Source organism: Lagopus muta (assembly GCF_023343835.1).
Source record: "Lagopus muta isolate bLagMut1 chromosome 3 unlocalized genomic scaffold, bLagMut1 primary SUPER_3_unloc_1, whole genome shotgun sequence".
Taxonomy (NCBI): Eukaryota; Metazoa; Chordata; class Aves; order Galliformes; family Phasianidae; genus Lagopus; species Lagopus muta.
This window is the reverse complement of record NW_026040150.1, coordinates 156,861-180,466: the sequence shown is the minus strand read 5'-3', so window position 1 is coordinate 180,466 and position 23,606 is coordinate 156,861. Positions and strand designations below refer to the sequence as shown.

General features: G+C 61.7%; 1 protein-coding gene across 1 annotated transcript in view; it reads right to left on the bottom strand.

The window, feature by feature from the left end:
- ADCK5 (aarF domain containing kinase 5) overlaps positions 1-23,249 on the bottom strand; it is a 31,124-nt gene extending 7,875 nt beyond the window's left edge. The window contains 6 exon segments of the mRNA XM_048932581.1: positions 5,593-5,724; positions 7,652-7,765; positions 11,070-11,210; positions 16,330-16,530; positions 21,090-21,165; positions 23,004-23,249. Coding sequence (XP_048788538.1) covers positions 5,593-5,724; positions 7,652-7,765; positions 11,070-11,210; positions 16,330-16,530; positions 21,090-21,165; positions 23,004-23,236 — 897 coding nt within the window. The 5' untranslated portion in view covers positions 23,237-23,249.
- Between the last annotated feature and the right edge of the window lie 357 nt (positions 23,250-23,606).

Genomic DNA, 23,606 nt, shown 5'->3' with positions numbered 1-23,606 from the left:
GTGCTCCCAGTGCTCCCAGTGCTCCCAGTTCACCTTGCTGCTCAGCTCCCAGTGCTCCCAGTGCTCCCAGTGCTCCCAGTTCACCTTGCTGCTCAGCTCCCACTGCTCCCAGTGCTCCCAGTGCTCCCAGTTCACCTTGCTGCTCAGCTCCCACTGCTCCCAGTGCTCCCAGTGCTCCCAGTTCACCTTGCTGCTCAGCTCCCACTGCTCCCAGTGCTCCCAGTTCACCTTGCTGCTCAGCTCCCAGTGCTCCCAGTGCTCCCAGTGCTCCCAGTTCACCTTGCTGCTCAGCTCCCAGTGCTCCCAGTGCTCCCAGTGCTCCCAGTGCTCCCAGTTCACCTTGCTGCTCAGCTCCCACTGCTCCCAGTGCTCCCAGTGCTCCCAGTTCACCTTGCTGCTCAGCTCCCACTGCTCCCAGTGCTCCCAGTGCTCCCAGTTCACCTTGCTGCTCGGCACCCAGTGCTCCCAGTGCTCCCAGTGCTCCCAGTTCACCTTGCTGCTCAGCTCCCACTGCTCCCAGTGCTCCCAGTGCTCCCAGTTCACCTTGCTGCTCAGCTCCCAGTGCTCCCAGTGCTCCCAGTGCTCCCAGTTCACCTTGCTGCTCAGCTCCCAGTGCTCCCAGTGCTCCCAGTGCTCCCAGTTCACCTTGCTGCTCAGCTCCCACTGCTCCCAGTGCTCCCAGTGCTCCCAGTTCACCTTGCTGCTCGGCTCCCAGTGCTCCCAGTGCTCCCAGTGCTCCCAGTTCACCTTGCTGCTCAGCTCCCAGTGCTCCCAGTGCTCCCAGTGCTCCCAGTTCACCTTGCTGCTCAGCTCCCAGTGCTCCCAGTGCTCCCAGTGCTCCCAGTTCACCTTGCTGCTCAGCTCCCAGTGCTCCCAGTGCTCCCAGTGCTCCCAGTTCACCTTGCTGCTCAGCTCCCTTTGCTCCCAGTGCTCCCAGTGCTCCCAGTTCACCTTGCTGCTCAGCTCCCATTGCTCCCACTGCTCCCAGTTCACCTTGCTGCTCAGCTCCCAGTGCTCCCAGTGCTCCCAGTGCTCCCAGTTCACCTTGCTGCTCAGCTCCCACTGCTCCCAGTGCTCCCAGTTCACCTTGCTGCTCAGCTCCCAGTGCTCCCACTGCTCCCAGTGCTCCCAGTTCACCTTGCTGCTCAGCTCCCACTGCTCCCAGTGCTCCCAGTGCTCCCAGTGCTCCCAGTTCACCTTGTTGCTCAGCTCCCAGTGCTCCCAGTGCTCCCAGTGCTCCCAGTGCTCCCAGTTCACCTTGCTGCTCAGCTCCCAGTGCTCCCAGTGCTCCCAGTGCTCCCAGTTCACCTTGCTGCTCAGCTCCCACTGCTCCCAGTGCTCCCAGTGCTCCCAGTTCACCTTGCTGCTCAGCTCCCACTGCTCCCAGTGCTCCCAGTGCTCCCAGTTCACCTTGCTGCTCAGCTCCCACTGCTCCCAGTGCTCCCAGTTCACCTTGCTGCTCAGCTCCCACTGCTCCCAGTGCTCCCAGTGCTCCCAGTTCACCTTGCTGCTCGGCACCCAGTGCTCCCAGTGCTCCCAGTGCTCCCAGTTCACCTTGCTGCTCAGCTCCCACTGCTCCCAGTGCTCCCAGTGCTCCCAGTTCACCTTGCTGCTCAGCTCCCACTGCTCCCAGTGCTCCCAGTGCTCCCAGTTCACCTTGCTGCTCAGCTCCCACTGCTCCCAGTGCTCCCAGTGCTCCCAGTTCACCTTGCTGCTCGGCTCCCAGTGCTCCCAGTGCTCCCAGTGCTCCCAGTTCACCTTGCTGCTCAGCTCCCAGTGCTCCCAGTGCTCCCAGTGCTCCCAGTTCACCTTGCTGCTCAGCTCCCCACTGCTCCCAGTGCTCCCAGTGCTCCCAGTTCACCTTGCTGCTCAGCTCCCAGTGCTCCCAGTGCTCCCAGTGCTCCCAGTTCACCTTGCTGCTCAGCTCCATGCTTACAGTGCTCCCAGTGCTCCCAGTGCTCCCAGTTCACCTTGCTGCTCAGCTCCCACTGCTCCCAGTGCTCCCAGTGCTCCCAGTTCACCTTGCTGCTCAGCTCCCATTGCTCCCACTGCTCCCAGTTCACCTTGCTGCTCAGCTCCCAGTGCTCCCAGTGCTCCCAGTGCTCCCAGTGCTCCCAGTGCTCCCAGTTCTCCTTGCTGCTCAGCTCCCAGTGCTCCCAGTGCTCCCAGTGCTCCCAGTTCACCTTGCTGCTCAGCTCCCAGTGCTCCCAGTGCTCCCAGTGCTCCCAGTTCACCTTGCTGCTCAGCTCCCAGTGCTCCCAGTGCTCCCCAGTGCTCCCAGTGCTCCCAGTTCACCTTGCTGCTCAGCTCCCACTGCTCCCAGTGCTCCCACTGCTCCCAGTTCACCTTGCTGCTCAGCTCCCACTGCTCCCAGTGCTCCCAGTTCACCTTGCTGCTCAGCTCCCACTGCTCCCAGTGCTCCCAGTGCTCCCAGTTCACCTTGCTGCTCGGCTCCCAGTGCTCCCAGTGCTCCCAGTGCTCCCAGTTCACCTTGCTGCTCAGCTCCCAGTGCTCCCAGTGCTCCCAGTGCTCCCAGTTCACCTTGCTGCTCAGCTCCCACTGCTCCCAGTGCTCCCAGTTCACCTTGCTGCTCAGCTCCCAGTGCTCCCAGTGCTCCCAGTGCTCCCAGTTCACCTTGCTGCTCAGCTCCCTTTGCTCCCAGTGCTCCCAGTGCTCCCAGTTCACCTTGCTGCTCGGCTCCCAGTGCTCCCAGTGCTCCCAGTTCACCTTGCTGCTCAGCTCCCAGTGCTCCCAGTGCTCCCAGTGCTCCCAGTTCACCTTGCTGCTCAGCTCCCAGTGCTCCCAGTGCTCCCAGTGCTCCCAGTTCACCTTGCTGCTCAGCTCCCACTGCTCCCAGTGCTCCCAGTGCTCCCAGTTCACCTTGCTGCTCAGCTCCCACTGCTCCCAGTGCTCCCAGTGCTCCCAGTTCACCTTGCTGCTCAGCTCCCACTGCTCCCAGTGCTCCCAGTGCTCCCAGTTCACCTTGCTGCTCAGCTCCCACTGCTCCCAGTGCTCCCAGTTCACCTTGCTGCTCAGCTCCCACTGCTCCCAGTGCTCCCAGTGCTCCCAGTTCACCTTGCTGCTCGGCTCCCAGTGCTCCCAGTGCTCCCAGTGCTCCCAGTTCACCTTGCTGCTCAGCTCCCAGTGCTCCCACTGCTCCCAGTGCTCCCAGTTCACCTTGCTGCTCAGCTCCCAGTGCTCCCAGTGCTCCCAGTGCTCCCAGTTCACCTTGCTGCTCAGCTCCCACTGCTCCCAGTGCTCCCAGTTCACCTTGCTGCTCAGCTCCCACTGCTCCCAGTGCTCCCAGTGCTCCCAGTGCTCCCAGTTCACCTTGCTGCTCAGCTCCCACTGCTCCCAGTGCTCCCACTGCTCCCAGTTCACCTTGCTGCTCAGCTCCCAGTGCTCCCAGTGCTCCCAGTTCACCTTGCTGCTCAGCTCCCACTGCTCCCAGTGCTCCCAGTGCTCCCAGTTCACCTTGCTGCTCAGCTCCCAGTGCTCCCAGTGCTCCCAGTGCTCCCAGTGCTCCCAGTTCACCTTGCTGCTCAGCTCCCAGTGCTCCCAGTGCTCCCAGTGCTCCCAGTTCACCTTGCTGCTCAGCTCCCAGTGCTCCCAGTGCTCCCAGTGCTCCCAGTGCTCCCAGTGCTCCCAGTTCACCTTGCTGCTCAGCTCCCACTGCTCCCAGTGCTCCCAGTGCTCCCAGTGCTCCCAGTTCACCTTGCTGCTCAGCTCCCAGTGCTCCCAGTGCTCCCAGTGCTCCCAGTGCTCCCAGTTCACCTTGCTGCTCAGCTCCCAGTGCTCCCAGTGCTCCCAGTGCTCCCAGTGCTCCCAGTTCACCTTGCTGCTCAGCTCCCACTGCTCCCAGTGCTCCCAGTGCTCCCAGTTCACCTTGCTGCTCAGCTCCCACTGCTCCCAGTGCTCCCAGTGCTCCCAGTTCACCTTGCTGCTCAGCTCCCACTGCTCCCAGTGCTCCCAGTGCTCCCAGTTCACCTTGCTGCTCAGCTCCCACTGCTCCCACTGCTCCCAGTTCACCTTGCTGCTCAGCTCCCAGTGCTCCCAGTGCTCCCAGTGCTCCCAGTTCACCTTGCTGCTCAGCTCCCAGTGCTCCCAGTGCTCCCAGTGCTCCCAGTTCACCTTGCTGCTCAGCTCCCACTGCTCCCAGTGCTCCCACTGCTCCCAGTTCACCTTGATGCTCAGCTCCCAGTGCTCCCAGTGCTCCCAGTGCTCCCAGTGCTCCCAGTTCACCTTGCTGCTCAGCTCCCACTGCTCCCAGTGCTCCCAGTGCTCCCAGTTCACCTTGCTGCTCAGCTCCCAGTGCTCCCAGTGCTCCCAGTGCTCCCAGTGCTCCCAGTTCACCTTGCTGCTCAGCTCCCACTGCTCCCAGTGCTCCCAGTGCTCCCAGTTCACCTTGCTGCTCAGCTCCCAGTGCTCCCAGTGCTCCCAGTGCTCCCAGTGCTCCCAGTTCACCTTGCTGCTCAGCTCCCACTGCTCCCAGTGCTCCCAGTGCTCCCAGTTCACCTTGCTGCTCAGCTCCCACTGCTCCCAGTGCTCCCAGTGCTCCCAGTTCACCTTGCTGATCAGCTCCCAGTGCTCCCAGTGCTCCCAGTGCTCCCAGTTCACCTTGCTGCTCAGCTCCCACTGCTCCCAGTGCTCCCAGTGCTCCCAGTTCACCTTGCTGCTCAGCTCCCAGTGCTCCCAGTGCTCCCAGTGCTCCCAGTTCACCTTGCTGCTCAGCTCCCAGTGCTCCCAGTGCTCCCAGTGCTCCCAGTTCACCTTGCTGCTCAGCTCCCACTGCTCCCAGTGCTCCCAGTGCTCCCAGTTCACCTTGCTGCTCGGCTCCCAGTGCTCCCACTGCTCCCAGTGCTCCCAGTGCTCCCAGTTCACCTTGCTGCTCAGCTCCCAGTGCTCCCAGTGCTCCCAGTTCACCTTGCTGCTCAGCTCCCAGTGCTCCCAGTGCTCCCAGTTCACCTTGCTGCTCAGCTCCCACTGCTCCCAGTGCTCCCAGTGCTCCCAGTGCTCCCAGTTCACCTTGCTGCTCAGCTCCCACTGCTCCCAGTGCTCCCAGTTCACCTTGCTGCTCAGCTCCCAGTGCTCCCAGTGCTCCCAGTGCTCCCAGTGCTCCCAGTTCACCTTGCTGCTCAGCTCCCACTGCTCCCAGTGCTCCCAGTTCACCTTGCTGCTCAGCTCCCAGTGCTCCCAGTGCTCCCAGTGCTCCCAGTTCACCTTGCTGCTCAGCTCCCACTGCTCCCAGTGCTCCCAGTTCACCTTGCTGCTCAGCTCCCAGTGCTCCCAGTGCTCCCAGTGCTCCCAGTTCACCTTGCTGCTCAGCTCCCACTGCTCCCAGTGCTCCCAGTTCACCTTGCTGCTCAGCTCCCAGTGCTCCCAGTGCTCCCAGTGCTCCCAGTTCACCTTGCTGCTCAGCTCCCAGTGCTCCCAGTGCTCCCAGTGCTCCCAGTTCACCTTGCTGCTCAGCTCCCACTGCTCCCAGTGCTCCCAGTTCACCTTGCTGCTCAGCTCCCAGTGCTCCCAGTGCTCCCAGTGCTCCCAGTTCACCTTGCTGCTCAGCTCCCAGTGCTCCCAGTGCTCCCAGTTCACCTTGCTGCTCAGCTCCCAATGCACTCGCGGCACCACAACGAAGCCCAGGTGCTGCAGGTCCCTGGCGCAGCGCTCCGCGTTCCTCCCCTCGTGCTCGAAGTCCAGCTCCTCTGCCAGCGTCCCACGCAGGTCCTGGGGGCGGAGGGGGGACCGGGAGGGGACAGCAGGGGACATTCAGGGGACAGCAGGGGGACAGTGAGGGGATAAAATGGGGACAGCAGGGGGACAAAATGGGGACAATGGGGGGGACAGCATGGGGACAGCATGGGACAAAATGGGGATAGAATGGGACAAAATGGGGACAGAATGGGACAAAATGGGGACCGTGAGGGGACAGCAGGGGGACAGTGAGGGGACAAAATGGGGACAGAATGGGACAAAATGGGGACAATGGGGGGACAAAATGGGGACAGTGAGGGGACAGCAGGGGGACAGTGAGGGGTCAAAATGGGGACAGTGAGGGGGATAAAATGGGGACATTGGGGGGGACAGCATGGGGATATTGGGGGGAAAACGGGGGGAGAGTGAGGGGACAGCAGGGGGACATTGGGGGACATAGAGGGGACAGTGAGGGGACAAAATGGGGACTGTGGGGGGACAGTATGGGGATACTGGGGGGAAAACGGGGGGGACAGTGAGGGGACAGCAGGGGGACATTGGGGGACGTCGGGGGGACATTGAAGGGACAGCATGGGGACATAGAGGGGACAGTGAGGGGACAAAATGGGGACTGTGGGGGGACAGCAGGGGGACACTGAGGGGACAGCAGGGGAAAGTGGGGGGGACAGCATGGGGACAGCATGGGTACAGTGAGGGGACAAAATGGGGACAGCATGGGGACAAAATGGAGACAATGGGGGGACAGCATGGGGATATTGGGGGGAAAACGGGGGACAGTGAGGGGTCAGCAGGGGGATGGTGAGGGGACAAAATGGGGACAGCATGGGGACAAAATGGGGACTGTGGGGGGACAGCAGGGGGACAGTGGGGGGACAGCAGGGGGACAGCATGGGGACAAAATGGGGACAATGGGGGGACAAAATGGGGACACTGGGGGGACAGCATGGGGACAGCATGGGTAGAGTGAGGGGACAAAATGAGGACAGCATGGGGACAAAATGGGGACAAAGGGGGGGGACGGTATGGGGATATTGGGGGGAAAACGGGGACAGTGAGGGGACAGCAGGGGGACATTGAGGGGACACTGGGGGGACACTGAGGGGGGACAGCATGGGGACATTGAGGGGGTATTGTGGGGACAGCAGGGGGACATTGGGGGACATGGAGGGGACAGAAGGGGAGGACGGCATGGAGACAGTGAGGAGACATTGAGGGGACATTGGGGGGACATTGGGGGGACATTGGGGGGACATTGAGGTGACATTGAGGTGACACAGAGGTGACACTGAGGTGACATTGAGGGGACATTGAAGTGACATTGAGGAAACATTGAGGGGACATTGAGGTGACACTGAGGTGACACTGAGGTGACATTGAGGTGACATTGAGGGGACACTGAGGTGACATTGAGGTGACATTGAGGTGACATTGAGGGGACATTGAGGTGACACTGAGGGGACATTGAGGTGACACTGAGGTGACATTGAGGTGACATTGAGGGGACACTGAGGGTGACATTGAGGTGACATTGAGGGGACATTGAGGTGACACTGAGGTGACACTGAGGGGACATTGAGGTGACACTGAGGTGACATTGAGGTGACATTGAGGTGACATTAAGGTGACATTGAGGTGACATTGAGGTGACATTGAGGTGACACTGAGGTGACATTGAGGGGACATTGAGGTGACATTGAGGTGACATTGAGGGTGACACTGAGGTGACACTGAGGTGACAGTGAGGTGACAGTGAGGTGACATTGAGGTGACACAGAAGTGACACTGAGGGGACACTGAGGTGACATTGAGGTGACAGTGAGGTGACATTGAGGTGACATTAAGGTGACATTGAGGTGACATTGAGGTGACATTGAGGTGACATTAAGGTGACACTGAGGTGACATTGAGGTGACACTGAGGTGGCAGTGCTGGCGCCCACCTGCAGCACCCAGCTGAAGCCGAAGCTGGGGTGCATGAACTCCACGATGCGCAGCAGCAGCTCCAGCGTCCGCATGTCGCCCGCAAAGCGATCGCGCAGGTCGATGTGCTGCACCTGGGGACAGCGCTGTCACCTCCCTGCCACCTCCCCCAACCGTGTCACCCACCCCCATGGTGTCACCTCCCCCCAGTGTCCCCATGTCCCCACTGAAGTGGACCTTCAGGTCGATGTGCTGCACATGGGGACACCACTGTCACCTCCCTGTCACCTCTCCTCTGTGTCACCCTCCCCCCATGGTGTCACCTCCCCCCCAGTGTCACCTCCACCTATAGTGTCACCTGACCCCAGCGTCACCCAACCCCACTGTCACCTCCACCCCACTGTCACCCAACCCCCATGGTGTCACCTCCCCTCTGGGTCATCCAACCCCAGTGTCACCTCCCCCCTGGTGTCACCTCCCCCCCCACTGTCACCTGTACCCCAATGTCATCTTCCCCCCATGGTGTCACCTGACCTCAGTGTCACCTCCCCCCACTGTCACCCACCCCCACGCTGTCACCTCCCCTCTGTGTCATCCAACCCCAGTGTCACCTCCCCCCCAGTGTCACCTATACCCCAATGTCACCTCCACCCATGCTGTCACCTCCCCTCTGGGTCACCTCCCCCCACTGTCACCCAACCCCCATGGTGTCACCTCCTTTCTGTGTCACCTCCCCTCTGGGTCACCTCCCCCCGCTGTCACCCACCCCCATGGTGTCACCTCCCCCCAGTGTCCCCATGTCCCCATCCAAGTGGACCTCCATGTCGATGTGCTGCACCTGGGGACACCGCTGTCACCTCCCTGTCACCTCTCCTCTGTGTCACCTCCCCCCATGGTGTCACCTCCCCCCTAGTGTCACCTCCACCTATAGAGTCACCTGACCTCAGTGTCACCCGACCCCAGTGTCACCTCCCCCCCGCTGTCACCCAACCCCCATGGTGTCACCTCCCCTCTGTGTCATCCAACCCCAGTGTCACCTCCCCCCCACTGTCACCCACCCCCATGGTGTCACCTCCCTCCCCATGTCCCCATGTCCCCATCCAAGTAGACCTTCATGTCGATGTGCTGCACCTGGGGACATCGCTGTCACCTCCCTGCCACCTCCACCCATGGTGTCACCTTCCCTCTGTGTCACCCACCCCCAATGTCACTTCCCCCCCAGTGTCACCTCCCCCCCAGTGTCACCTGTACCTCAATGTCACCCACCCCCACAGTGTCCCCTCTCCTCTGGGTCACCTCCCCCCCAGTGTCACCTCCACCTATAGTGTCACCTGACCCCAGTGTCACCTGACCCCAGTGTCACCCAACCCCACTGTCACCTCCACCCCACTGTCACCCAACCCCCATGGTGTCACCTCCTTTTTGTGTCACCTCCCCCCATGGTGTCACCTCCACCCCACTGTCACCCACCCCCATGCTGTCACCTCCCCTCTGTGTCATCCAACCCCAGTGTCACCTCCCCCCCACTGTCACCTGTACCCCAATGTCACCGCCACCCATGGTGTCACCTCCCCCCAGTGTCACCCACCCCCAGTGTCACTCCCCCCATGGTGTCACCTCCTTTCTGTGTCACCTCCACCTACAGTGTCACCCAAACCAGATGTCACCCCATCTCGAGGCCACCAAATCTCACTGTCACCCACCCCCAGTGTCCCCTCCTCTCAGTGTCACCCACCCATGGTGTCACCTCCCCCCATTGTCCCCCTCTTGTCCCTATGCTGTCCTCCCCTTGTCCCCCATTGTCCCCCCTTGTCCCCTCCTTGTCCCCCCCCTTGTTCCCCCCACTGTCCCCTCATTGTCCCCCATTGTCCCCATGCTGTCCCCCCATTGTCCCCCTCTTGTCTCTCCATTGTCCCCCCCTTGTCCCCCCATTGTCCCCACCTTGTCCCCCCCCTTGTCCCCCTCTTGTCCCCATGCTGTCCCCCACTGTTCCAGCCCTGTCCCCCCTTTGTACCCCTCTTGTGCCCCCCATTGTCTCCATGCTGTCCCCCCTTGTCCCCCCAGTCCCTCCTTGTCCCCCCTTGTCCCCCTCTTGTCCCCATGCTGTCCTCCCTTGTTCCCCCCCGTTGTCTCCTCACTGTCCCCCCCACTGTCCTCCCCTGTCCCCCCACTGTCCCCCCTTGTCCCCCACTGTCCCCCACTGTCCCCCTCTTGTCCCCCTCTTGTCCCCATGCTGTCCCCCCACTGTCCCCACCTTGTCCCCCCCACTGTCCCCCTATTGCCCCCCACTATCCCCCCCTACTGTTCCCCCACTGTTCTCCTCTTGCCCCCCACTGTCCCTCCTTGTCCCCCACTGTCCCCCCTTTGTCCCCCACTGTCCCCTCTTGTCCTCCACTGCCCCCCCTTGTCCCACCACTGTCCCCCCTTGTCTCCCCCCACTGTCCCCCACTGTCCCCCACAGTCCCTCACTGTCCCCATGCTGTCTCCCATTGTCCCCCCGCTGTCCCCCCTTTGCCCCCCCATTGTTCCCCCACTGTCCCCTCATTGTCCCCCCATTGTCCACATGCTGTCCCCCCCTTTTCCCCCCAGCCCCCCTTATCTCCCCATTGTCCCCCTCTTGTCCCCCCCTTGTCCCCCCCAGTCCCTCCTTATCTCCGCATTGTCCCCCCCTTGTCCCCCCATTGTCACCCCATTGCTCCCCCCTTGTTCCCATGCAGTCCCCCACTGTCCCCCTGCTGTCCCCCCTTGTCCCCCACTGTCCCCCCACTGCCCCCCCTTGTCGCCCCCTTGTCCCCCCACTGTCCCCATGCTGTCCCCCACTGTCCCCCCTTGTCCCCCCACTGCCCCCCCCTTGTCCCCCCTTGTCCCCCCACTGTCCCCCCCTTGTCCCCCACTGTCCCTCACTGTCCCTCCCTTTTCCCCCCTTGTGCCCCCACTGTCCCCCCCTTGTCCCCCACTGTCCCCTCTTGTCCCCCCAGTCCCTCCTTATTTCCCCACTGTCCCCCTCTTGTCCCCATGCTGTCCCCCACTGCCCCCCCTTGTCCCCCACTGTCCCCCCTTGTCCCCCCACTGTCCCCCTCTCGTCCCCCATTGTCCCCCCCACTGTCCCCCCTTGTCCCCCCACTGTCCCCATGCTGTCCCCCACTGTTCCCGCCTTTGTCCCCCCTTGTCCCCCCTTGTCCCCCACTGTTCCCCCACTGTCCTCCCTTGTCCCCCCTTGTCGCCCTCTTGTCCCCCCCCTTGTCCCCCCACTGTCACCCCCACTGTCCCCTCTTGTCCCCCCACGGTCCCCCCACTGTCCCCCTACTGTCCCCCCTTGTCCCCCCACTGTCCCCCCCCACTGTCCCCCTACTGTCCCCCTCTCATCCCCCATTGTCCCCCCCATTGTCCCCCCCCACTCCCCCCCCGTCCCCCCCCCGTCCCCCCCCTTGTCCCCACCTTGACAGCCACGGGGGTCCCATCCCTGAGGGTGGCCCTGTGCACCTGGGCCAGGCTGGCGGCAGCCATGGGCTGGTACTCAAAGTCCCGGAACAGCGCCGACGTCGGGCTGTGGAAATCCTCCAGGAACAGCTCGTCCACCTGGGGACACGTTGGGGACATGGGGACAATGGGGACATGGGGACAATGGGGACATGGGGACATGGGAACATTGGGGACATTGGGGACATTGGGGACATTGGGGACAATGGGGACATGGGGACAATGGGGACATTGGGGACAATGGGGACAATGGGGACAATGGGGACATGGGGACATGGGGACAATGGGGACAATGGGGACAATGGGGACATGGGGACAATGGGGACATGGGGACAGCGTGGGGACAATGGGGACATGGGGACAATGGGGACATTGGGGACAGCGTGGGGACAATGGGGACATGGGGACAATGGGGACATGGGGACATGGGGACAATGGGGACAATGGGGACATTGGGGACATTGGGGACAATGGGGACATGGGGACATTGGGGACATTGGGGACATTGGGGACAATGGGGACATGGGGACATTGGGGACAATGGGGACAATGGGGACATTGGGGACATGGGGACATGGGGACATGGGGACAATGGGGACATGGGGACATTGGGGACAATGGGGACATGGGGACAATGGGGGCATTGGGGACATGGGGACAATGGGGGACATGGGGACATTGGGGACATGGGGACATGGGGACATTGGGGACAATGGGGACAATGGGGACATGGGGACAATGGGGACATTGGGGACATGGGGACAATGGGGACAATGGGGACATGGGGACATTGGGGACATTGGGGACATTGGGGACACGGGGACATGGGGACAATGGGGACACGGGGACATTGGGGACATGGGGACATGGGGACAATGGGGACATTGGGGACATTGGGGACACGGGGACAGCGTGGGGACAGCGGGGACAATGGGGACATGGGGACATTGGGGACAGCAAAGGGATGTGGGGACATGGGGACATTGGGGATGCATGGGGACATGGGGACAGAGTGGGGACATGGGGACAGTGTGGGGACAATGGGGACATGGGGACATTGGGGACAGTGCGGGGACATGGGAACAGCATGGGGACATTGGGGACATGGGGACACTGGGGACAGTGTGGGGACGTGGGGACAGTGTGGGGGCATGGGGACATTGGGGACATGGGGACAATGGGGACATGGGGACAATGGGGACATTGGGGACATTGGGGACAATGGGGACATGGGGACAATGGGGACATTGGGGACAATGGGGACATGGGGACAATGGGGACATTGGGGACATTGGGGACATTGGGGACATTGGGGACAATGGGGACATGGGGGACGCAGGGGACATTGGGGACACTGGGATACGGGGACATCGGGGACAATCATGGGGACACTGCAGCCCCCGCTGTCCCCACGTGGCCCCACCTGCTGCCCCCCCCCCCCACTGCCCCCCAACCCCAGAGTGACCCCAATGGCTGCCCCCCCCCCCCAAAATCCCCCCCATATCCCCCTCCCATCCCCCCCCATATCACCCCCCCACCTGCTGCCCCCCCACATCCTCCCTTCACCCCCCCATACCCCCCATAAGCCCCCCCCCACCTGCTGCCCCCCCATATCCCCCCCATCACCCCCCCACCCTCACCCACCCCCCCCCAGACCCCCCCATACCCCCCCACCCCCCCCATATCCCCATTATAATCCCCCCCCACCCCCCTCATACTGTCCCATGTCCCCCCCCCATAACCCCCCCCACATCTTCCCACCCCCCAGACCCCCCCTTATAGTCCCCCCCATCCCCCCCCCATATTCTCCCATGTCCCCCTCCCCCATAACCCCCCACCCTCCCCCTCCCCCATATCCCCCCCTTCCCCATCACCCCCCCATATCTTCCCACCCATTACCTATCCCACCCCCCCCCACCTGCTGCCCCCCCATTATCCCCCCCCATCACCCCCCCCACCCTCACCCCACCCCGCAGACCCCCCCATTCCCCCCCACCCCCCCATATCCCCCATTATAATCCCCCCCACCCCCCATCCCCCCCAAATTCTCCCATGTCCCCCCCCACCCCCCATCACCCCCCCATCACCCCCCCATATCTTCCCACCCATTACCTCTCCCACCCCCCCAACCTGCTGCCCCCCCCACATCCTCCCTTCGCCTCCCCATACCCCCCATAAGCCCCCCCACCTGCAGCCCCCCCATATCCCCCCCCATAACCCCCCCACCCTCACCCACCCCCCAGACCCCCCCCATACCCCCCACCCCCCCCATATCCCCATTATAATCCCCCCACCCCCCTCATACTGTCCCATGTCCCCCCCATAACCCCCCCACCCTCACCCCACCCCCCAGACCCCCCCATACTGCCCTTACCAACGTCCCCCCACCCCCCAGACCCCCCCTTATAATCCCCCCCATCCCCCCCATATTCTCCCATTCTCCCCCCCCACCCCCCCATAACCCCCCACCCTCACATTTCCCCATATCCCCCCCCACCCCCCCATCACCCCCCCATATCTTCCCACCCATTACCTCTCCCACGCCCCCCCACCTGCTGCCCCCCCATATCCCCCCCATAACCCCCCCCACCCTCACCCACCCCCCAGACCCCCCCCCATACCCCCCCACCCCCCCATATCCCCATTATAATCCCCCCACCCCCCCTCATACTGTCCCATGTCCCCCCCCCATAACCCCCCCACATCTTCCCACCCCCCAGACCCCCCCTTATAGTCCCCCCATCCCCCCCCATATTCTCCCATGTCCCCCTCCCCCATAACCCCCCACCCCTCCCCCTCCCCCATATCCCCCCACTCCCCCATCACCCCCCCCATATCTTCCCACCCATTACCTCTCCCACGCCCCCCACCCCCCCATATCCCCCATTATAATTCCCCCACCCCCCCATCCCCCCCATATTCTCCCATGTCCCCCCCCCACCCCCCATCACCCCCCCCATCACCCCCCCATATCTTCCCACCCATTACCTCTCCCCACCCCCCAACCTGCTGCCCCCCCAAATCCTCCCTTCACCCCCATACCCCCCATAAGCCCCCCCCAACTGCTGCCCCCCCATATCCCCCCCTATAACCCCCCCACCCTCACCCACCCCCCATACCCCCCCATACCCCCCACCCCCCCCATATCCCCATTATAATCCCCCCACCCCCCTCATACTGTCCCATGTCCCCCCCCCATAACCCCCCCACCCTCACCCACCCCCAGACCCCCCCATACTGCCCTTATCAACGTCCCCCCACCCCTCAGACCCCCCCTTATAATCCCCCCATACCCCCAATTTCTCCCGTGTCCCCCCCCACCCCCCCATAACCCCCCACCCTCACATTTCCCCATATCCCCCCCTACCCCCCCATCACCCCCCCATATCTTCCCACCCATTACCTCTCCCACGCCCCCCACCTGCTGCCCCCCCCATGTCCCCCCCCATACCCCCCCATACTGCCCTTACCAACGTCCCCCCACCCCCCAGACCCCCCCCTTATAATCCCCCCCACCCCCCCCATATTCTCCCATTCTCCCCCCCCCCCATAACCCCCCACCCTCCCCCTCCCCCATTCCCCCCCACCCCCCATAACCCCCCCATCACCCCCCCATCTTCCCACCCGTTACCTCTCCCACCCCCCTACCTGCTGCCCCCCCCACCCTCCCCCCCATATCCCCCCACCCCCATACACTCCCCATGTCCCCCCCCACCCCCCACCCCATATACCCCCCATATCCCCCCACTTTCCCCCCATATCCCCCCACACCCCCCCAGTCCATATCCCCCCCTTCACGTCCACAACCCCACATCCCCTCACTCTCCCCCCAGTCCATATCCCCCCCTTCCCCCCCACCCCTACCCCCCATATCCCCCACCCTCCCCCCCCCCATATCCCCCCCTCCCCCCCCCCATTTCCCCCCCTTCCCCTCCACCCTCACCCCCCCATATCCCCCCACCTTCCCCCCCCATATCCCCCCATCCCCCCCAATCCATATGCCCCCTTCATCCCCACCCCCCCATATCCTCCACCCCCCCAATCCATACCCCCCTCCCCCCCACCCTCACCCCAAAATATCCCCCCCCACCCCCCCATATCCCCCCCCAGACCCCCCAATCCATACCCCCCTCCCCCCCACCCTCACCCCAAAATATCCCCCCCCACCCCCCCATAACCCCCGCCACCCCCCCCAATCCATATCCCCCCCTTCCCCCCCACCCCACATATCCCCCCACCCCCCCCCAATCCATACCCCCCCTCCGCCCCCCGCCCTCACCCCTCCATATCCTCCCCCTTCCCCTCCACCCTCACCCTCCCCATATCCCCCCACCTTCCCCCCCACCCCCATATACCCCCCATGACCCCACCCTCACCTCCCCATATCCCCCCACCCCCATACACTCCCTATGCCCCCCCCATCCCCATATACCCCCCATGACCCCCCACCCTCACCCCCCCACATCCCCCTACCTTCCTCCCCATATCCCCCCACCCCCCATACACTCCCCATGCCCCTCCCCACCCCCATATACCCCCCATGGCCCCCCACCCATATCCCCCCCCTCCCCCCCACCCTCCCCTCCCCATATCCGCCCCCTTCCCCTCCACCCACACCCTCCCCATATACCCCCACCCTCCCCCCCCCCCCACCCTCAACCCCCATATGCCCTCCTCCCCCCCACACTCCCCCCCATATCCCCCCACCTTCATCCCCCCATATCTCCCAACCTTCCTCCCCCCACCTTCACCCCCCCATATCCCCCCACCTTCCCCCCCATATCCCCTCCCTCCCATATCCCCCCACCCCCATACACTCCCCATGCCCCCCCAATCCCCACCCCCATATACCCCCCATGACCCCCCCACCCTCACCCCCCCATATTCCCCCACCTTCCCCCCATATCCCCCCACCCCCCATACACCCCCCATGCCCATCCCCACCCCCCACCCCAAAGGCCCCCCACCCCCCCATATCCCCCCACCCTCACCCCCCCATATCTCCCCACCTTCCCCCCCAGATCCCCTCACCCCCCCATATCCCCCCACCCCCACCCCCCATATCCCCCTACCTTCCCATATCCCCCCACCCCAATACACTCTCCTTGCCCCCCCCACCCCCATCCTCCCATCCCCCCACTTTCAGCCCTCCATATCCCCCCACCTTCCCCCCCCCCCCAAACTGCCCCCCCCTCTTCACCCCCCCACCCCCCCCCACCTGCTGCAGCCTCTGGGGCAGGGCGCAGTCCTCCAGCCTGCGCAGCACGTTGGGGTACTGGGGGGGCAGGATGTGCCCCATGGCGCACAGCCCCTGGCCCAGCTTCACGTACAGACCGCCGTTCCGCAGCGCCCCCTGCAGGAGACGCTCGGCGCCGCGCTCGTGGCACCGCGCCATGGCCGCCTCGAAGGAGGGGCTGCCCTGCGGGAACCCCACACGGCCCCATTGATCCCCTATGGAAACCCCACACGGCCCCATTGATCCCATTCATCCCCTATGGAAACCCCACACGGCCCCATTGATCCCCTATGGAAACCCCACACGGCCCCATTGATCCCATTCATCCCCTATGGAAACCCCACACGGCCCCATTGATCCCCTATGGAAACCCCACACGGCCCCATTGATCCCATTCATCCCCTATGGAAACCCCACACGGCCCCATTGATCCCCTATGGAAACCCCACACGGCCCCATTGATCCCATTCATCCCCTATGGAAACCCCACACGGCCCCATTGATCCCACTGATCCCCTATGGAAACCCCACACGGCCCCATTGATCCCATTCATCCCCTATGGAAACCCCACACGGCCCCATTGATCCCCTATGGAAACCCCACACGGCCCCATTGATCCCATTCATCCCCTATGAGAACCCCATTGATCCCATTCATCCCCTATGGAAACCCCATTGATCCCCAACGGAAACCCCATAGAGTGCATTGATCCCATTGATGCCCGACGGAAACCTCAATGATCCCCCATGGAAGCCCCATAGAGTGCACTGATCCCATTGATCCCCAATGGAAGCCCCATAGAGTCCATTGATCCCATTGATCCCATATGGCACATGGCTGCCTCGAAGGGGGGGCTGCCCTGCGGGAACCCCACACGGCCCCATTGATCCCATTCACCCCCTATGGAAACCCCACACGGCCCCACTGATCCCCTATGGAAACCCCACACGGCCCCATTGATCCCATTCACCCCCTATGGAAACCCCACACGGCCCCATTGATCCCCTATGGAAACCCCACACGGCCCCATTGATCCCCTATGGAAACCCCACACGGCCCCATTGATCCCCTATGGAAACCCCACATGGCCCCATTGATCCCATTCATCCCCTATGGAAACCCCACACGGCCCCACTGATCCCCTATGGAAACCCCACACGGCCCCATTGATCCCATTCATCCCCTATGGAAACCCCACACGGCCCCACTGATCCCCTATGGAAACCCCACACGGCCCCACTGATCCCCTATGGAAACCCCACACGGCCCCACTGATCCCCTACGGAAACCCCACACGGCCCCATTGATCCCATTCATCCCCTAAGGAAACCCCACACGGCCCCATTGATCCCATTGATCCCCTATGGAAACCCCACACGGCCCCATTGATCCCCTATGGAAACCCCACACAGCCCCATTGATCCCATTCATCCCCTATGGAAACCCCATTGATCCCCCATGGAAGCCCCATAGAGTGCATTGATCCCATTGATCCCCAATGGAAGCCCCATAGAGTCCATTGATCCCATTGATCCCCTATGGAAACCCCACACGGCCCCATTGATCCTCTATGGAAACCCCACACAGCCCCACTGATCCCATTCATCCCCTATGGGAACCCCATTGATCCCATATGGAAACCCCACAAAGCCCCACTGATCCCATTCATCCCCTATGGGAACCCCATTGATCCCATATGGAAACCCCACACAGCCCCACTGATCCCATTCATCCCCTATGGGAACCCCATAGAGTCCATTGATCCCATATGGGAAGAACCCCATACAGCCCCATTGTTCCCACTGATCCCATATGGACATCCCATAGAGTCCATTGATTCCATTGATCCACTATGGAAACCCCATTGATCCCATTCATCCCCTATGAGAACCCCATTGATCCCATTCATCCCCTATGGAAACCCCACACGGCCCCATTGATCCCATTCATCCCCTATGGAAACCCCACACGGCCCCACTGATCCCCTATGGAAACCCCACACGGCCACATTGATCCCATTCATCCCCTATGAGAACCCCATTGATCCCATTGATCCCGTATGAAAACCCCATTGATCCCCTATGGAAACCCCACACAGCCCCATTGATCCCCTATGGAAACCCCACACGGCCCCATTGATCCCATTCATCCCCTATGAGAACCCCATTGATCCCATTCATCCCCTATGGAAACCCCACAGGGCCCCACTGATCCCATTCATCCCCTATGGAAACCCCACATGGCCCCATTCATCCCCTATGGAAACCCCACAGGGCCCATTGATCCCCTATGGAAACCCCACACGGCCCCACTGATCCCATTCATCCCCTATGAGAACCCCATTGATCCCATTGATCCCCTATGGAAACCCCATTGATCCCCAATGGAAACCCCATAGAGTGCATTGATCCCATTGATCCCCGACGGAAACCCCATAGAGTCCATTGATCCCATTGATCCCCAATGGAAACCCCATAGAGTGCATTGATCCCATTGATCCCCTGTGGAAACCCCATAGAGTCCATTGATCCCATTGATCCCCTACGGAAATCCTATTGATCCCCTATGGAAACCCCATAGAGTCCATTGATCCCATTGATCCCCTATGGAAACCCCATAGAGTCCATTGATCCCATTGATCCCCTATGGCACATGGCCTCCTCGAAGGGGGGCTGCCCTGTGGGAACCCCACAAGCCCCATTGATCCTCTATGGAAACCCCATTGATCCCCTATGGAAACCCCATACAGCCCCACTGATCACATTGATCCCCTATAGGAAGCCCATTGATCCCCTATGGAAACCCCATAGAGTCCATTGATCCCATTGATCCCCTTTGGGACATGGCTGCCTCGAAGGGGGGGCTGCACTGCCCTACAAAGCCCCATTGATCCCCTATAGAAACCCCAGAGAGCCCCATTGATCCCATTGATCCCCTATGGGAACCCCATACAGCCCCATTGATCCCCTATAGAAAACCCATAGAGTGCCACAGATCGCATTGATCCCATAAGGAAACCCCCCCAGCCCCATTGATCCCAAATGGAACATAGAACCCATTGATCCCATTGATCCTATAGGGACCAGAGAGCCCCATTGATCTTCAATCCCGCCCCAATCCCACCTCCACCCCAACCCAACCCCAATCCCAATCCCACCCCATCCCAAGTCCCACTGCAACCCTAATCCCAATGGCACCCCAATCCCAATCCCACCCCAATCCCAATCCCACCCTAACCCCAATCCCGCCCCAATTCCAATCCCAGTCCCACTCCAATCCCAACCCAAATACACCCCAATCCCAACCCCCAACCCCAATCCCACCCAAATCCCACCCCAATCCCACCCCAATCCCAATCCCAATCCCACCCCACCCCAATCCCACCCCAATCCCAAAACCCCAATCTCAATTCCGATCCCAAAACCCCAATCCCAACCCCAGTTCCAACCCCACTCCAACCCCAACCCAAATCCCACCCCAACCCCAATCCCAACCCCATCCCCAATACCCCAATCTCAATTCCAATCCCACCCCAATCATACCCCACCCCAATTCCAACCTCAATCCCAACCCCAATCCCAATCCCACCCCAACCCAAACCCCAATCCTCAATCCCACCCCAACCCCAACCCCAATCCCAACCCCAACCCCAATACTCCAATCTCAATCCCAACCCCAATCCCAATCCCACCCCAATCCCACCCCAATCCCAATCCCACCCCAATCCCAACCCCAATCCCAACCCCAATCCCAACCCCAATCCCACCCCAACCCCCAACCCCAATCCCAACCCCAATCCCACCCCCACTCCCAACCCCAATCCCAACCCCAATCCCACCCCAATCCCACCCCAATCCCAACCCCAATCCCACCTCAATCCCAATCCCACCCCAATCCCAATCCCAATCCCAACCCCAATCCCAACCCCAACCCCAATCCCACCCCAATCCCAATCCCAATCCCACCCCAACCCCAACCCCAATCCCAACCCCAATCCCATCCCAATCCCAACCCCAAAACCCGTACCTCAATGACAATCCCACCCCAATCCCACCCCCCCCACCCCCTACCCCCACCCCAACCCCAATCCCAATCCCAACTGCAACCCCAATACCCCAATCTCAATTCCAATCCCACCCCAATCCCAAACCCCAATCCCAATCCCAATCCCAATCCCAATCCCACCCCAACCCCAATCCCACCCCAATCCCACCCCAATCCCAACCCCAACTCCATCCCAATCCCAACCCCAATCCCAATCCCAATTCCACCCCAATCCCAACCCCAATCCCACCCCAACCCCAATCCCACCCCAATCCCAATCCCAACCCCAACCCCAATCCCACCCCAACCCCAATCCCACCCCAATCCCAATCCCAACCCCAACCCCAATCCCACCCCAACCCCAATCACACCCCAATCCCAATCCCACCCCAACCCCAATCCCAATCCCACCCCAATCCCAATCCCAACCCCAACCCCAATCCCAACCCCAATCCCACCCCAACCCCAACCCCAATCCCAATCCCACCCCAATCCCACCCCAATCCCAACCCCAAAACCCCAATCCCACCCCAATCCCACCCCAATCCCAATCCCAACCCCAACCCCAATCCCAACCCCAATCCCACCCCAATCCCAATCCCAGTCCCACTCCAATCCCAACCCCAATCCCACCCCAACCCCCAATCCCAATCCCACCCCAACCCCACCCCAACCCCAATCCCCCCCCCCCGCTCACCTCCTCCACACCCCACAGCTCCACATGCTCTGTCCACCAATAATCCACAGAGATCCCCACTCCAACAGCCAGCGATCTGTGGGGCACCGACAGCTGGGGGCTGCTGCCCCACCACCCCACAGCCCCACACCCCACAAACCCATACACCAGAACCCCCAGAACCCCATACCCCAGAACCCCATAACCCCATACCCTATAACCCCATACCCTATAACCCCATACCCCATACTCCCATGCCCTATAACCCCATATCCCATACCCCATACCCCATAACCCCATACCCCATAACCCCATACCCCCATACCCCATACCCCATACCCCCCATACCCCATACCCCATACCCCATACCCCATACCCCATACCCCATAACCCCATACCCCATACCCCATACCCCATAACCCCATACCCCATACCTCATACCCCCATACCCCATACCCCATACCCCATACCCCATACCCCATAACCCCATACCCCATACCCCATACCCCATAACCCCATACCCCATACCTCATACCCCCATACCCCATAACCCCATACCCCATACCCCATAACCCCATACCCCATACCCCATAACCCCATACCCCATACCCCATTCCCCATACCCCATACCCCATACCCCCATACCCCATAACCCCATACCCCATACCTCATAACCCCATACCCCATACCCCATTCCCCATACCCCATACCCCATTCCCCATACCCCATACCCCATACCCCCATACCCCATAACCCCATACCCCCCATACCCCATAACCCCATACCCCCATACCCCATACCCCATACCCCATACCCCATAACCCCGAACCCTTTGACCCCACACACCCTATACCCCCAAACCCCCCCATAATCCCCCACAGCCCCCAACCCCCACAACCCCACCCCCGTGACCTCTGACCCCCCCCGCCCCCCAAATCTGCACCCCACGCATCCCATAGACCCCAACTACCCCCAACTCCCCCCTACCCCCGTGACCTCTGACCCCCCAGAACCTCCCATAAACCCCCCAAACCCTCACCCCCATGACATCTGACCCCCTCCATAATCCCCCATAACCCCCATGACCCCTCTGACCCCCCACCCTCCATGACCTCTGACTCCCATAATCCCCCATCCCCCCACCCTTGACCTCTGACCCCCAGAAACCCCCCACCCCCCATGACCTCTGACCCCCTATAACCCCCCACCCCATGACCTCTGACCCCCACAACCCCCTGACCCCCCATAACCCCCCATGACCTCTGACCCCCCATAAGCCCCCATAACACCCATTAGCCCTCCCCCATGACCTTTGACCCCCCCACTCTATGTCTGCTGACTCCCCACAACCCTGCATGACCCCCATGCACCCCCAACCCGTGACCTCTGACCTCCCACCCCCATAACTCCCCATGAACCCCCCACCCCCCCATGACCCACCATGCTCCCCTCATCCCCTGTGACCTCTGACCCCCACATAACCCCCAAAAAAGCCCATAACAACCCATGAACCCCCAGCCCTCACCCCAATGACCTCTGACCCCCCCATAACACCCCATTCAACCACCTCCCCATGACCTCTGACCCCCCATTACACCCATTCCCCCCACCCCCCCTCGACATCTGACCCCCCAATAACCCCCCATCACCCCCATGACCCACCTATCCCACATGACCTTTGACCCCCCCACTCCAAACAACCCCCCACCATGACCTCCCCACCCAGCATGACCTCTGACCTCCCACCCCCATTCCTCCCCATGAGCCCTCTGGCCTCCCATCCCCCAAACGACCTCTGACCCCCCCATAACCCCCAAATGACCCCCATTCACTCACTCCCCCCCGTGACCTCTGACCCCTCCATAACCCCCTAAACCCCCAAAACCCCCCGGTACCCCCAGGACCCCTCGCGGCCCCATGACCTTTGACCCCAACCTGGCGAATCGCCCCACGCCCCCCAGGAGCAGCCGCAGGCGCCGTCGTTGGGGGGAGCAGATCCGAAGTAACAGCCGAAGGGAACGGCAACAACCACGGCGACGGGGAGCAGCACCGGGAGCCTGCAACAGCCCATAATAGCTGCTCGGATCGGACATCCCATAATGAGAGCCATAGGACATCCCATAATGAGCCATAGGACATCCCATAATGAGAGCCATAGGACATCCCATAATGAGCCATAGGACATCCATAATGAGCCATAGGACATCCCATAATGAGAGCCATAGGACATCCCATAATGAGCCATAGGACATCCCATAATGAGAGCCATAGGACATCCCATAATAAGCCATAGGACATCCCATAATGAGCCATAGGACATCCCATAATGAGAGCCATAGGACATCCCATAATGAGCCATAGGACATCCCATAATGAGCCATAGGACATCCCATAATGAGAGCCATAGGACATCCCATAATGAGCCATAGGACATCCCATAATGAGAGCCATAGGACATCCCATAATGAGCCATAGGACATCCCATAATGAGAGCCATAGGACATCCCATAATGAGAGCCATAGGACATCCCATAATGA